This window comes from Leptidea sinapis, chromosome 26, assembly GCF_905404315.1.
Source record: "Leptidea sinapis chromosome 26, ilLepSina1.1, whole genome shotgun sequence".
Lineage (NCBI taxonomy): Eukaryota > Metazoa > Arthropoda > Insecta > Lepidoptera > Pieridae > Leptidea > Leptidea sinapis.
In genome coordinates, this window is record NC_066290.1 from 4,723,671 (window position 1) to 4,737,741 (window position 14,071).

Here is a 14,071-nt window from a genome sequence, read left to right on the forward strand (position 1 = left end):
AATCAGTTTATTCACGTAGGTCACGGAAATGACACTTATGAATGTAAAAAAAAAAAAAATGTGTTATTGAATCTACCGCTACTTCGTAAAGGGTTGAGCTAATGATAAGAAGTAGCAAGAATCTCATTGCCACTCTTTTATATCAAGATTTACATTTACATCGATTTACAAATCATTTCAATGTGAAGCAATTTGTGTTCTCATTTTGCCATGAAGACAAAGTTATTTTCTATGTGCATTTGCTTTAGCTGACATTGAAAATACTTCTAAATTTGTATTTACTGTAGTTATGTATTTCCCAATAAAGATTTTTATGATTTTAATTCTAATCTTATTATGAAACTATGTTATGTTAGTATTTACTCTGATTTCCGCGAGTGTTACAAATTTAAATAAAACACGTTTAAAAGATAAAAACTAGTGTAATTGTAACTGTGTTTTTACATTTTGTGTTTTTTTAAATATGTTAGGTTGAGAAGATCGGCCTGTCTGCGTTAATACTCTTTGAATTGTGCTTTGAAACACGATATTTACTGCAAATTTGTAATTGTAGATTATGGGTACCACAACGGCACCTTTTTCTGCCGTGAAGCAAGGTTTGGTCTGAATGGCACTGTAGCTGTTCTTATTACTGGGCAAATGAGTCTTGACATTTTAATTCAAAAATGTTTTATCCAATAAAGATAATTTTAGAATTATAGATAGACTCCTATTAAGAAATTGTTCTTCACGGATTTTTTTTGTCAAATATGGACCTAATATCTTTAACCATCCTCGTATTAATAATATGTACTTCATTCCCGGACCGGGTTTTGTACCCGGCCTGGGTATGGAATGGGGCAGTTATTGAGTTTTTCGTAGGAAATTTCTCACTAGCAGCCCATAGTTCAGAAATGTAGATGCTCGCCCCCTATTAAGTGGCAATTAAACAGTGAAACGTGGGTGGAAAAAATACACCTCTAACCCTTCAGGAATACAGACGTGAAACTGTGTAATGTTATGTAATTTCTTATTTTGTTTATTTGGTTCAATAACAGGAAGTAAAAAATGAATGAATAATAACATAGACACAAGCCACATTTCATGTAGTGTGCATACTCCTTAATCATAGATTATTGTTTATGTTTAAGTACATAGGTAGGTGACCTCATTCTGTTTATAAACAAAGGCTCCGCCTAAAACTGGCAGTCTCTTTAAATTTAGGGTTGTCTAAGAAAAGAAATTGAAAAATAATATTTTTATTTCGTAGGGAAGTCTTTTTCATTTTTTTTATTTATTTATTAAAACTTAAACATCACCATACTATTGCATATGACCCAAATAACGTACCATTGAAGGGATGTTATACCCTTTCTGGTTCACGTTGTATATCCATACACACATATATATATATATATATATCATATCCATTTTTGAATTTGAGGGTACGACGGATGGTGCTAATAATTTTGAATATTTTTTTATCAGTAATTAATTGATATGTTTCAGTACAGCCATTACGTCCACGCCATAACACGTGCGAATGACTCGTGGAAAGTTAAACACAAACACTTGCCCACCGGGAACGAATACGAACATGAATTTGAATACGTTATTTTAGCAACGGGACACTTCAGCAAACCACAATATCCGAATATTCCTGGAGAACATTTATTTAAAGGTCAGACAATCTATTAGAAAGTATAGCTAATGTTTTAACAAAATTATTTTTTTTTGCAAGCATTCTTGTGTTTCGTTTTAAAGTGCGCCGCGGGGCGGAAATTATGGTTCAATTAAGTAACCTGGGCACACTGATCATAGGATAATGGCAACACTAAACATTGGGTTCTCGTAAAAAAAAGATTTAAAGAATTTATCGGGATGTTTTACATACAGTTGATTTATATACATTCAGTAAAGAACAATAAGGCTGAGAGTGAGACCTATAGAACATACTTTAAAGACTTTATAACCATAATGTTAACACCAGAAACAGACATAAACTGATGATGCCTACTACTCGGCTAAGTCGAGTTAGTAAGTCTTTTGTGGGGCGATGTATATTATGCTTTTACAACAAGATCCCAGAAAATGTTCAAAACAAAACTATTACGTTATTCAAAAGAATTGTTAAAAAACGTTTATGTGGTAAAGGTTCCTATAACATAAATGACTTTCTGAATGATACCACAGATTGGGAATGGAGTGACCGCCCTCAGGCTATTAAATAATAAGTTTAATTGTACAATATTACTTTGTAAACATATTTATTTGATGAAAAAAAAGCCCGCTGAGTTTGTTGCGCCCATTCTTCTCAGGTCTGAGGCATTCATTTTGGAATGGGTGGTAGTTTTTTTGTACGTTGAATAAGTGATGTCACATCCTATTTTGAATAAAAATATTTGAATTTGCTTGGACTTTACGTAAAACTTTGCTGAGTGTGATAAAACGCGAACTCGACTTTTGCATTGGACTGTCTTAGATTAAGATCAGCATGATTTCACCTGTCAAATGACTATAAAAACGAGATCAAAGGTTATGCTAAACTTACACTCAGATAAGTTTTACTTAAGTAAAGTCTATGTATGATCTGTAACCTCAGCCTAACATATAAACAATACAAATTATGAAAATTTATTGAAGTAGGCGTTACTTTGCGGAATTCCATAATTATACAAATGATGTAAGTTTTCTTTAGTGTTAATTCCGCCAATATTTGTTTTCAAACAATTCGACACGTGTTTCGCCTCTACACGAGGCTACTCAGGACGTGTTGTCTCGCTTAGTCTCGTGCCAGATTTTGGCGAGACAACACGTCCTGTCCTGTTCCATGCTATAAATTTATTTCTTAATTATGTTTCCTGCTTAACTTGTTGCGTGCGAACATACTTTAGTAGACACACATTATTTTGAACATATTTAAGATCTATTAATTTGTACGATACTTCCATACGAAGCGCATAGCATACTTCATCAGAATTATCATAATCTCTTATCACTTTCCAGCATTTACCTCACTTTAAATGTTTGTTTACTTAGCCTAAAGTAATAGGTATTATGGATCACAGACGTTTTAATAATAATACTTATTTTTTCAGGTAAAATAATCCACAGTCATAATTACAGAGAACCGGAGCCCTACACCGATCGCAGGGTTCTAACAGTTGGCTCGGGCCCTTCAGGGATGGACATTTCTATAGACCTTGCCTATTTTGCAAAGACCGTCTTCCATAGCCATCACTCGGATTTAAAGCACAGAACACCATTCCCTAAGAACTATATTCAGAAACCAGACATCAAGGAGTTTGACGAGAAAGGTGTAACATTTGTTGATGGCAGCTATGAACAGATTGACCACGTTGTTTATTGTACTGGTAAGATTCTTTATTGACATTCTACTATCGTCATAGTGCTATGATTTCGTTAATATGTACGGATTAAGCATTTATATTTGTGGATCTTTTTTGCTCCCTATTTTATATCTAATATATAAAATTCTCGTGTCATGTTGTTAAACATTGAACTCCTCCGAAACGGCTTGACCGATTCTCATGAAATTTTGAATGCATATTGGGTAGGTCTGAGAATCGGACAACATCTTTTCATCCCCCTAAATGATAAGGGTGGTCCTCCACACGAATTTTTTTTAATTTTTTTTTTAAATTTGTTTGATTATGAGTCAGCATTAAAAAATACATACTTACAACTTCAAATTTTCACCCATTTACTATCAACAGTTACTTTTGTATCGCCATTTTAATATAATACGGCAATACAAAGTCTGCTGGGTCGTATTTATATAAAATCATATATTTAATATTATATTCAGTAAACGAGCGTATACTTTACTTTTATTCCCATTCGCCTAGAAAATCATGTCTTAAACTTATTCCAACTTTAAAATTTTATGTCTTTCTCTTATCTTTGTCACTACAGAATTACATGACAGGGAGAAGTAGTTTTAAACTTGGAGTAACTTTTGATTGCGTTTATCATTAGGCGTTGGATGGAGTTTGAGTTACGTCTTCTACGGCATACGTTTCATTTTCTTATATTATTTCGTTGATATTGATATAGTGTTTGCTCTGTAAAAGAGAGCTGTTCGTTCTATATATCAGCTTAGTTATAGACAGTCTCCCAAAGAAAAATTTAAACAAATAAATATTATGACTGTTCATTGTCAGTACATTTATGAAAATTTAATATACGTTCACAAAAATCGTCACCTTTTTGCTCTTAATAGTGATTTTCATTATTTTAACACTAGAAATAAGGGATTGCTTGTGACTTATTCTAGTAGGCTTCATAAGATACATAATAGCTTTAAGGGTAAATGTATACACTTCTACAATAAAGTCCCAGCCACTGTTCAGGCATTATCGATAAATAAATTTAAATGTTTATAAAAAAATGGCTCTGTCGTAAATCCTATTACTCCACAGCTGAATATCTAAATGATCGGACAGCCTGGGACTAGATTGTGATTATTTTATAGCGATAGAAATGATTGTACAATATTGTATATTTTTATTGAAAAGAGCGCAAAAAAGAATGCTGGGGGAGTTTCTTGCGCCGCTTCTTCTCTCTCAGAGCGCCATTTGTTTCCGAAGCGGTAATAGTATCTAGTAGTTATTAGAAATGACATCAAAAATAATTGTAAACGAATCAATTTTGAGAAAATAAATGCCTTTTATTAAGATGAACAAATTTTAAAGTGAAATAAATAAACGTAGTTTAAACTCTTTACTACTTGTAATATTCTGTGTGGTATGTTTTTGTTATTAAATATTATAAAGTTTTAATTCATAGTTGACGTCAAAATAAGTAAAATATGTAAACATAACTAATACAGGTAGCCGATAACCTCATATTATTTCTCAGGATATGAATTCGACTTCTCCTACTTGGATGAAACTTCCGGTCTCGAAATAAGACCTAAAACCGTAATGCCTCTGTATAAGCTGATAGTTAACATTAATGAGCCAACATTACTGATCGTGGGTCTCATAGAAAAAGCTTGTATTGCTGTCGGTATTGACGCTCAGGTACGTGTTATTATATTTTCATTAAACTCTACATTAGGAGCGGCCAACCGTCATATTATTCATACAAACTCTCGTACGTAGTTAAGACGTTTTAACACATCTTTATTAAAAAATAAATGACTGATAAGTATCTTGTGCATTGTATATAGCATAATATACAAATGTCACGAAAAAAACCTCGGAAGTTTGACCGTTCGTAATGTACTCATAAATTATTAAAGTAAAGAAAATATTGCAATTGAAACTTCACGCATGTGATGGAGATTAGATGTGATACTTGTTGGTTCTTTGAAATGCGAATATTTGTGTTTAATTGTGAATTGTATTAACCAAAAGGAGGACACTCCTTCTAAAACTGGATTATACATATATATATATGACGAGGAAAGAACCTCTGTATTGTTTTTAAAAGGTGTGACGTCATTACTGTTGACATCACAATTGCTATCTTGCTGAAGATCACTCATTGGTTCTTCCAAAGAAAACTACACGAGTAAGTATTTTATTACTTTCGTTTATTCAACGGGCAGCGTTACGACGTCACAGAGAGGTCCGTACCGTATATATATATAATAATAATAAAATTCTTTATTAGTTTTAACAAATTCTCCATAATAAATAGTGGCGAGAACCTCCTTTTAAGCATATAAAGAATGCTTGTGCCAGGAGACTCCGCTCTTCCGGTAGTATCCAGGCGATCAGTGCAATTTTACATTCATGGGCGTTTCTATTATATATACGTAACTGTTTGTTTATTTTATTATAAAGAAATGCCGCACGACATTTATATATATATATACGGTACGGACCACAATAATGATACGAATTTAAGTATATATATATATATATATATACTTAAATTCGTATCATTATTGTTCGTACTTAAGTTATTTCCATAGTATTATGTCCTATGGTACATTTGCTATGGGTCAACGCTACCGATATTAATACAATATTTATGCTGCAGAAAAGGCTATTCGCGCTATTTATAACCTAGGTCCTAAAGTCAAAGTTTTTATTTGCATAAACATGTTAGATTGATGTTACATAAATATTATAAAGTACATGTTTGCCACATCTATGACGTGCAAATTTTATAAAATACATTTCTAAATCAGTAGTAACAATAATATCAATTTAACGAAAGATTATTAGCAGTATTATAAAATATATAGTCAAGTTTTTAATTGAAAATATGCGTCTAGTAAATATAAGCAGTTTTTACTAAGGTATATTTTCAATTTAGATGAGAAATTCCTATTTGATACCTCTCTTATTATTTTTGGGATGTGATTATAGATTTTATGTACATACAAAAACAGTTTCTCTGAAATAATGTAGTTCTACAGCAAGGTACTTTTAGTTTGGTGGGGTCCCTGGATGGGAAAAGAGAAGTGTTTTCCTGTTTACTGAATTCGCTAAAATTTTTTCGAACAAACATACAGCACTCAAATATGTATAATTCAACAATTGTTAATAAGTTATATTTTTTAAATACGGGTCTGCAGCTTTCAAGGGGTCCTTTTCCCGCTGCAGCCCTCAAACATTTTTTTGCGCTATTAAGACTCTATTTATTATTGTTGAGATACCCCATATTATGATACCATACCTAATTATAGATTCTACGTAAGCACGGTAAGCCGTTAAAGCCGCTTTTTCCGATATAGATTTTTATTCTCCTTATTGCAAAAACAAACTTATTAAGACGTTTGCATAATGATTCAACGTGAGCTTTCCAATTACAATTATTATCCATTATTATGCCTAAGAATTTGATATTTTCAACCTCATCAATTTTAATTTCATTGTATGTTATGTTTCTAAGGGGTGGATATATGGTATTATAATTTCTAAATTGTATAAGTTTTGTTTGTATTATATTAATATTTAAATTGTTATTTTCTAACCATTTGCCGATTTTCATGATTTCATCATTTATGACCGAGTCGTATGGTCTTTTTGACTTTGTGTCAGGGATAATTATTGTAATTTCGTCAGCATATAACACACATTTTTTTTTTTTTTATGGAATAGGAGGACAAACGAGCGTACGGTGGTCACCTGGTGTTAAGTGATCACCGCCGCCCACACTCTCCTGCAACACCAGAGGAATCACAAGAGCGTTGCCGGCCTTTAAGGAAGGTGTACGCGCTTTTCTTGAAGGTACCCATGTCGTATCGTCCCGGAAACACCGCACAAGGAAGCTCATTCCACAGCTTCGTGGTACGAGGAAGAAAGCTCCTTGAAAACCGCACTGTGGAGGACCGCCACACATCCAGATGGTGGGGATGATATCGTAACTTGTGGCGTGTCGTGCGAAGGTGAAATTCGGCGGCAGGAATCAGGTTGAATAGCTCTTCGGAACACTCCCCGTGATAAATGCGGTAGAAGACACACAATGAAGCGACGTCTCTACGCAACGCCAAGTGATCCAGCCGTTCACAGAGTACTGGGTCCCCAACAATTCGAGCTGCTCTGCGTTGCACGCGGTCAAATGGATCGAGCTGATACTGGGGTGCGCCAGACCAGAGATGACAGCAATACTCCATGTGAGGCCGGACCTGCGCTTTGTAGAGCGCTAGAATGTGGGCCGGCTTGAAGTATTGCCGTGCTCTATTTATGACGCCCAGTTTCTTTGAAGCCAGTTTGGCTTTGCCCTCCAGATGGCCACGGAATTGGCAATTGCTCGAGATTTCGAGACCCAGTATTCCGATACTAGGCGAGGCTTTAAGGGAAGTGTTCTCGAAGAGCGGTGATACGGCAAATGGGGTTTTTTTAGTGGTAAACGCGTGTAAAACACTTATTTTCTGTAATATTTGGTAGGTCGTTGATATATAGTAGAAATATTAATGGTCCAAGTACACTGCCCTGAGGTATCCCGGCTTTAGTTTGATTCCAATTTGATTCATATCGTACTATATTTGATCTTCCGTCAATCTTTTCAATCTGGACACATTGTTGCCTATTTTTAATATAACTTTCCAGCCATTTTGAAGTGATATCTCTAAGCCCATATAAATTACATTTGTTTATGAGTATTTCGAAGTCGACACAGTCAAAAGCTTGGGTCATATCAAACAATACTGCTGTTACTCTAATTTTTTGATCTATTTTTGTTATCAGATTTTTAACTAATGTATATGCGGCCATTGTGGTAGATTTATTTTGTTGAAATGCGTATTGTTCCTCTGTAATGACGTTGAATTTCGTAAAAAAGTCGGTTGATCGTTTATACATTATTTTCTCAAAAACTTTTGATAGAATGGATATAAGAGTTATTGGTCTACAATTAATAAGTTCCGTATGAGTACCTTTTTTGTGAAGTGGTTTTATAATAGATGTCTTAAGAGTTGTGGGGAATTGTCCTTGTTCAAATGATAAATTGATTAAATATGTCAGTACTGCAACTATAAAATTTTTGCATGTTTTTATAACATGGGTTGTTATGTTATCATGACCAACAGCCTTGGTGTTATTTAAAGAGTTGATTGCTATTATTACCTCGTTTTCCATACAGGGCGCTAAGAATATGGAGGAATTTACCGTATTTATTAATTTGTAGTCTGGTTTTATTCCATTAACATTCTTCTTTATATATATATTCTAAAGAAGCATTGAGAGCAAAATTTGAAGAAATTAACATTTTAACTGTTGTTTCTCAATATATTCTTGATAATATAATTTATGTAAATACACACATAAGTGAATTTTCTAGAAACTGTGATAACCAGTGGGAGGTTCCTTTGCACAGGATGCCGTCTAGATTATGGGTACCACAACGGCGCTTATTTCCGCCGTGAAGCAGTAATGTGTAAGCATTACTGTGTTTTGGCCTGAAGGGCGGCATAGCTAGTGAAACTACTGGGCAAATGAGACTTAAATTCTTACGTCTCAAGATGTAGCCGATGATGCGCAGTTGTAGTGCCACTCAGAATTTTTGGGGTTTTTTCAAGAACCCAGCCGGCACTGCATTGTAATGGGCAGGGCGTATCAATTACCATCATCTGAACGTCCTGCTCGACTCGTCCCTTATTGGAATAAAAAAAACTTTATTTTAACACCAGGAACAGATATAATTCTATTAATATACTAATAATAATTCCTAATACTCGGCTAAGTCGAGTTATAAGTCTTTTGTAAAGCGATGTATATGCTTTTACAACAAGATTCCAGAAAATGTTCAAAACGAAACTTCTACGAAATATAAAAGAATTGTTAAAAAACATTTATGTGGTTACTACAACATAACTGACTTTCTTGGTGGTTATTTTACGTAGTTCTTAAAAGTACACTAAGACATTTTAGCGTTACCGCATTTCCCAACGACGTCTATTAAGAACTGTATACTTTATATATAAATTTCATTTTTATTATTTTATTATTTTTTTATTTTACTGGTAATGTTTCAGGCGAGGTACTCGGCAGCTTTGGTGGCAGGAGACTTCGAACTACCCTCCAAGGAGGAAATGTTAAAGGAGTGGCAACAACGATACGATTACTTCAAAGAAAACGGATTTTCATTCTCACGGTTTCACTTTTTGGCTGAAAAGGAGGTAGGCCCATTAAACGAAGGGGATTTAAAGCCCAATAATTTTTAATAGGTTTTTGAATATGGTACCTATATGATTTACCAAGGCAATTGTCACATTTGAGTGTAGGGTTGCACAGCCTCGTCCATCACCACAATTGACTTACTCGTAGTATAATAATATACTCCATCTGGTATTATAAGACAACGTCACGATAAGTGGTACCATTGATTGTCCTTTTCAGTTAATTTAGGAACCTTCTCATTGAGTTAATGAAAATAAAATAAATTAAAAACTAGCTTGACTAATAAGTCACTCGTGGGATTCGTCTATTTACAATTAAATTAATTAATTTACTGAATTATTAGTTCATAATTTTAACGATTTATTAAGTTTATAGACATTGACATGTGTCATACTGACAGCTCGCCATTACATCGCTATTATCATGTCGCTCACATATATGTCGTTGTTTTCACGCGAAAATAGTTTGAGAACAGTTATCGGAACTGGTGGACGTATTCTTAGGACAGTTACGTGACCGACGACTGTCACGGGAAAAGATTATATTATTGAACCATGGGCTCACTAACTCCACATATTACCTAATTGTTCCTTGACCAGTAAACACCAGCTACACACCATCAAACTCAACCACAGCATAAAGTTTAAGCTCAAACTCAATATCAACCTTATACATTGATTTTCTTATGTATCAATTAATTATATGTATATTGTAAACAAACAATAATCTCGACCATATTCTAACGTATAGACGAACTGACAGCGTGATATTAGTGACCAATTTTGATTTGTCAATGTGTCCGTTAGCTAGTAATTTCACATTCAAAGTACTAAGAAGCTAATGCCAAGGCTGACTGTTTACGATTTGTCAACCAAAAGAAGTTACAGTAACATTAGATTCTCTTACCTTTTCAATCTTGCCGTATCTCCGTTAGTGACGTACTTCTCTCTCGCACGCATTCTTCGTTTATACGCTAGTATATTGTAAGTGTATCGTTCTGTCCCAGACGAAAATCTAGTAACCTTAACTATTCGTTAGTAATACTATATGTGTTTCTGTTTCAGGATGACTATTATAAAGAATTATCACAAGAATCGGGAATAGACCGCGTGCCGTCGGTTGTGACTAAGATCAGACTGATTGACACTCACGCCAAGCTGGAGAACCTCTATACTTATAGAAGTTACGAATATAAAGTCATAGATGATAATACGTTTCTAAGAATATTTGAAAACGACGTGAAGTATGTTGAACAAGAGAACCCCTTTCACAACAAATACACAAATGATACCAGTAATTGAGATTACAGTAGTATCAAGGTGCTAGGTTATGAATATTACTTTAAGATATATAAATAAGCAAAAAACATTTAAAGAGAATAGACCGACAATACACACACTATTACTATGAAGTCTGCGTCAAGCTATATTGTTTGGGGTATGGGCGTGGCCTCCATGATGCGATCATAATTGACCAATCACATCGCTTTGATGGAACTGTACATTGTATGATAATTGTGTTGTGATGATGCCCGGAAGCAGCAACTCGCTTGATTTGGTAGCATTAAACGCTACCATACTTAGAATAACAATAAAATACGTTTTAATGTATTATTCTCTTTATATATCTTTGTTAAACGGAATATATATATATATAACGTGTTAAAGTATGGTGAACAACGCACACACGGTTGTTGTGTGTGTTATTGACAACAGCAGAATGAAAGGAATAAGAAACAAAAATGAAGTGATTGTATCAAAATTTATTTACAAATAATAACCTAAATCTTATAATGGTAACATAATATGTGTACTATTATAATAATAACAATCAATAAGTAAATACGGAAACGAAAAAATATGTTTCACTTGCAACGTAATCAAAACAGGAGTGTAATTGTTCACAAAATGGCGGATCAAATGTTAACAACTGCGGTACTCACTACTTACTGTACCATGAAACACACAACGACAGCTATCATCGACCAACCAGTAGTTGCTCGCTATCACAATGTAACTCAGTAACGGTCCATTTGTTTACATTATTTATCAGCTCAGTCTGGCTGGCCTCAGTAGACGTGACATAACTAACCTTATACTATTATTGTTACCATTGCTGGTGTGTGTGTGTGTTTGAGTGGTTGAACTTTCACATGCTCTGCGCACCCTGATAAACTTTATTTATTAGAATTACTTTAACAACTGGTATTGAGAAATGTAAATATTATGATGTAATGTAATGTAAATCTTGTATATAGCCGATGATATCACGGCTGTCACAGTGTATGTAGACATAGAAATGATCTATGTAATCAATTAGTAATATAATTAATATAGAAACTTAAATACAATAACACGTTGTCTCTCGTCTCTCTCGTTTACAACTTTTTCTTTTTGATTGATGAGCATACTCACACTCCACCTGATGGTATGTCATCACCAGCTACCATCTTGTGATTTATACATTTGAATTAACACAACAGAAAACACTGATACGTAACGGACGAGCTCGAAGAAGAAGAAGGAGCACCGTGGATAGAGTCAACCGTGCTATCTAAGCACACTTTTTCCGATCCGCTATTAGACTGCGAACGACATGTCCATATAATTATGCGTATATATAGAACGTCATTGATATAGCCTAAACAAAAGTCGGATTTGGTTCGGCCGAACCATCGGACGGTCCGGCGTCGTACTCGGTACGGTCCGAACAGTAATAATAATAATTTAGAACGATAGATCATACGACATACCAATGGTCCGCTACCGGAACGCGTGCGATGGTTCGGACGAATCCGATCATGTGTTTAAGCTATTGTACTATACCGTAGACTTGCTCCGTGATTTCGCACGGTTTTTTTCTCACGAAAATAAAGACACGGGACGGAACTGTGGCGTGGTCAGAACACATGGTCGCGCTCGTCGCACGATAACAGGTAAACAGCAGCATTATATGAAAAAAATTACGTTTCTAAACTGAAACTCTCTTGAGCAAGCTACATTCTACACTTTAGAATAATTTATCCTTTATATTACACAAACGAAGAAAATTAAATTGAAATTATTAAGTATCTGGCATATAGGCCTGAGAATCAGCTAATATAAATTTTTTGTAGCGCAAAAAATTTTTTTTTTTAAATAATTTATATGGCAATATAACGTTTGCCGAGACAGCTAGTTATATTATAAAAACGTAGAGAAATCTACTTGAAAGTATTTTTGACAAAATTTAAAATATTATTTAAACACCGCCACATAGTTTGAATTTTGAACCGGCTAAAACTGTTTTCCATCAAAATATTGAAAAGCCAAACAAAAACAAAATAAAGACAACTACAATAACGAGGCACCGGCCGGAGCTGGGCACGCCCCACGCTGGACAAACGGCTTAGTATTAGACTAACATTTAGTTTTAAGACTGGTTACTAACACAAAATGGATTTTAACTTAAAGAATATTAGTAAAGTTCACGAATGTTCAGGCCGTCCACAATACGAACCCAACTTATAAAATAGTTAAGAACAGTAACAGTAAGTACTCTTACTGTGTGTCGTCATCCAGTGGACACTCCAGTCCTCTGTCCCCGCCTCCATTGTACCACCTCTTGTAATGATAGGGGTCGATCACCTCAAAGTCATAGTCGCGGTAATTGAGAAGATCCTCCAAACGATATTTTGCATTGAAATCTCTTATATCTTTAAGTACGGGAGGAACTCTCGTAATACCGGCTTCTCTTGTCAGATTGGCGAAGTACCGGTCCTGAAATAAAGAGGTTGTTACCAATATTCTTGTACTGCTCCACTTTCATTACTAATATAAATACATACATTATTGTGTCTTTGATAAAGTCTATTCTCTATGGGCCAAAAGAGCATTGTTGTTTACCATAGTATAATGTCGCCAAAAAATTTTCCACACAGTTTTTCTGGTGCCACAGACAACTAAATCTAGGTTAGGTAAGTTTAATTTTGACATTTCCCGCGGTGGATGTGTGGGTGTACCATTGCCATTCCTTGGAGTAAAAACAAACCCACTCACCAGAGATCAGAGATCCATTTAAGCGGCAACTCAAGAGTTGTGTAGTGGTGAGTGTCTGAACATCTAGAGCTCGAATTAAATCTTGAGAAGGGAAAATATGTTTGTCTTTTTGATATTGACATGCAAAATAAAAGATACCTACATTCATTTTTAGTAAGAGTTATTTTTGAAAAACAAAGCAAAAATATGCAATTGAAAATGTATGAATGCAATTTTGTGGTAATGAAGACTGAGAGCGCATCTAGGTACTTGTATTTTTTTCCGTGTATGTAGATACCAATCAAAATTACAAAGGAAGAAGTGCAATTATACTCGTGGGCTGGGTCCCTTTCCTAAAATTTGGTAGAGGCAGGCGATTGCTGGCCCATGCGTCATGCACGTGAACGGGCGCTACTTGTGATGGCAAGATGATCCTGTTACCAGAAACTCTGCTTCATGTTTTTCAAATTAAACTTA

The 14,071-nt window shown here is 34.6% G+C and overlaps 2 protein-coding genes across 7 annotated transcripts in view; one reads left to right on the forward strand and one right to left on the reverse strand.

Moving 5' to 3' along the window:
- The window catches only part of LOC126972408 (senecionine N-oxygenase-like), a 32,441-nt gene extending 21,253 nt beyond the window's left edge, over positions 1–11,188 (forward strand). For all 5 annotated transcript variants that reach the window (XM_050819120.1, XM_050819123.1, XM_050819124.1 and 2 more), the window contains 5 exons: positions 1,489–1,660; positions 3,078–3,353; positions 4,861–5,024; positions 9,434–9,577; positions 10,643–11,188. In XM_050819120.1, the coding sequence (XP_050675077.1) occupies positions 1,489–1,660; positions 3,078–3,353; positions 4,861–5,024; positions 9,434–9,577; positions 10,643–10,879 (993 nt within the window). In that variant the 3' untranslated portion in view covers positions 10,880–11,188. The remainder of the gene's footprint in view (positions 1–1,488; positions 1,661–3,077; positions 3,354–4,860; positions 5,025–9,433; positions 9,578–10,642) is intronic.
- A 132-nt stretch (positions 11,189–11,320) lies between these two features.
- Positions 11,321–14,071, reverse strand: part of LOC126972410 (senecionine N-oxygenase-like) — a 57,168-nt gene continuing 54,417 nt past the window's right edge. For both annotated transcript variants that reach the window (XM_050819127.1, XM_050819126.1), the window contains exon 8: positions 11,321–13,336. In XM_050819127.1, coding sequence (XP_050675084.1) covers positions 13,118–13,336 — 219 coding nt within the window. In that variant the 3' untranslated portion in view covers positions 11,321–13,117. The remainder of the gene's footprint in view (positions 13,337–14,071) is intronic.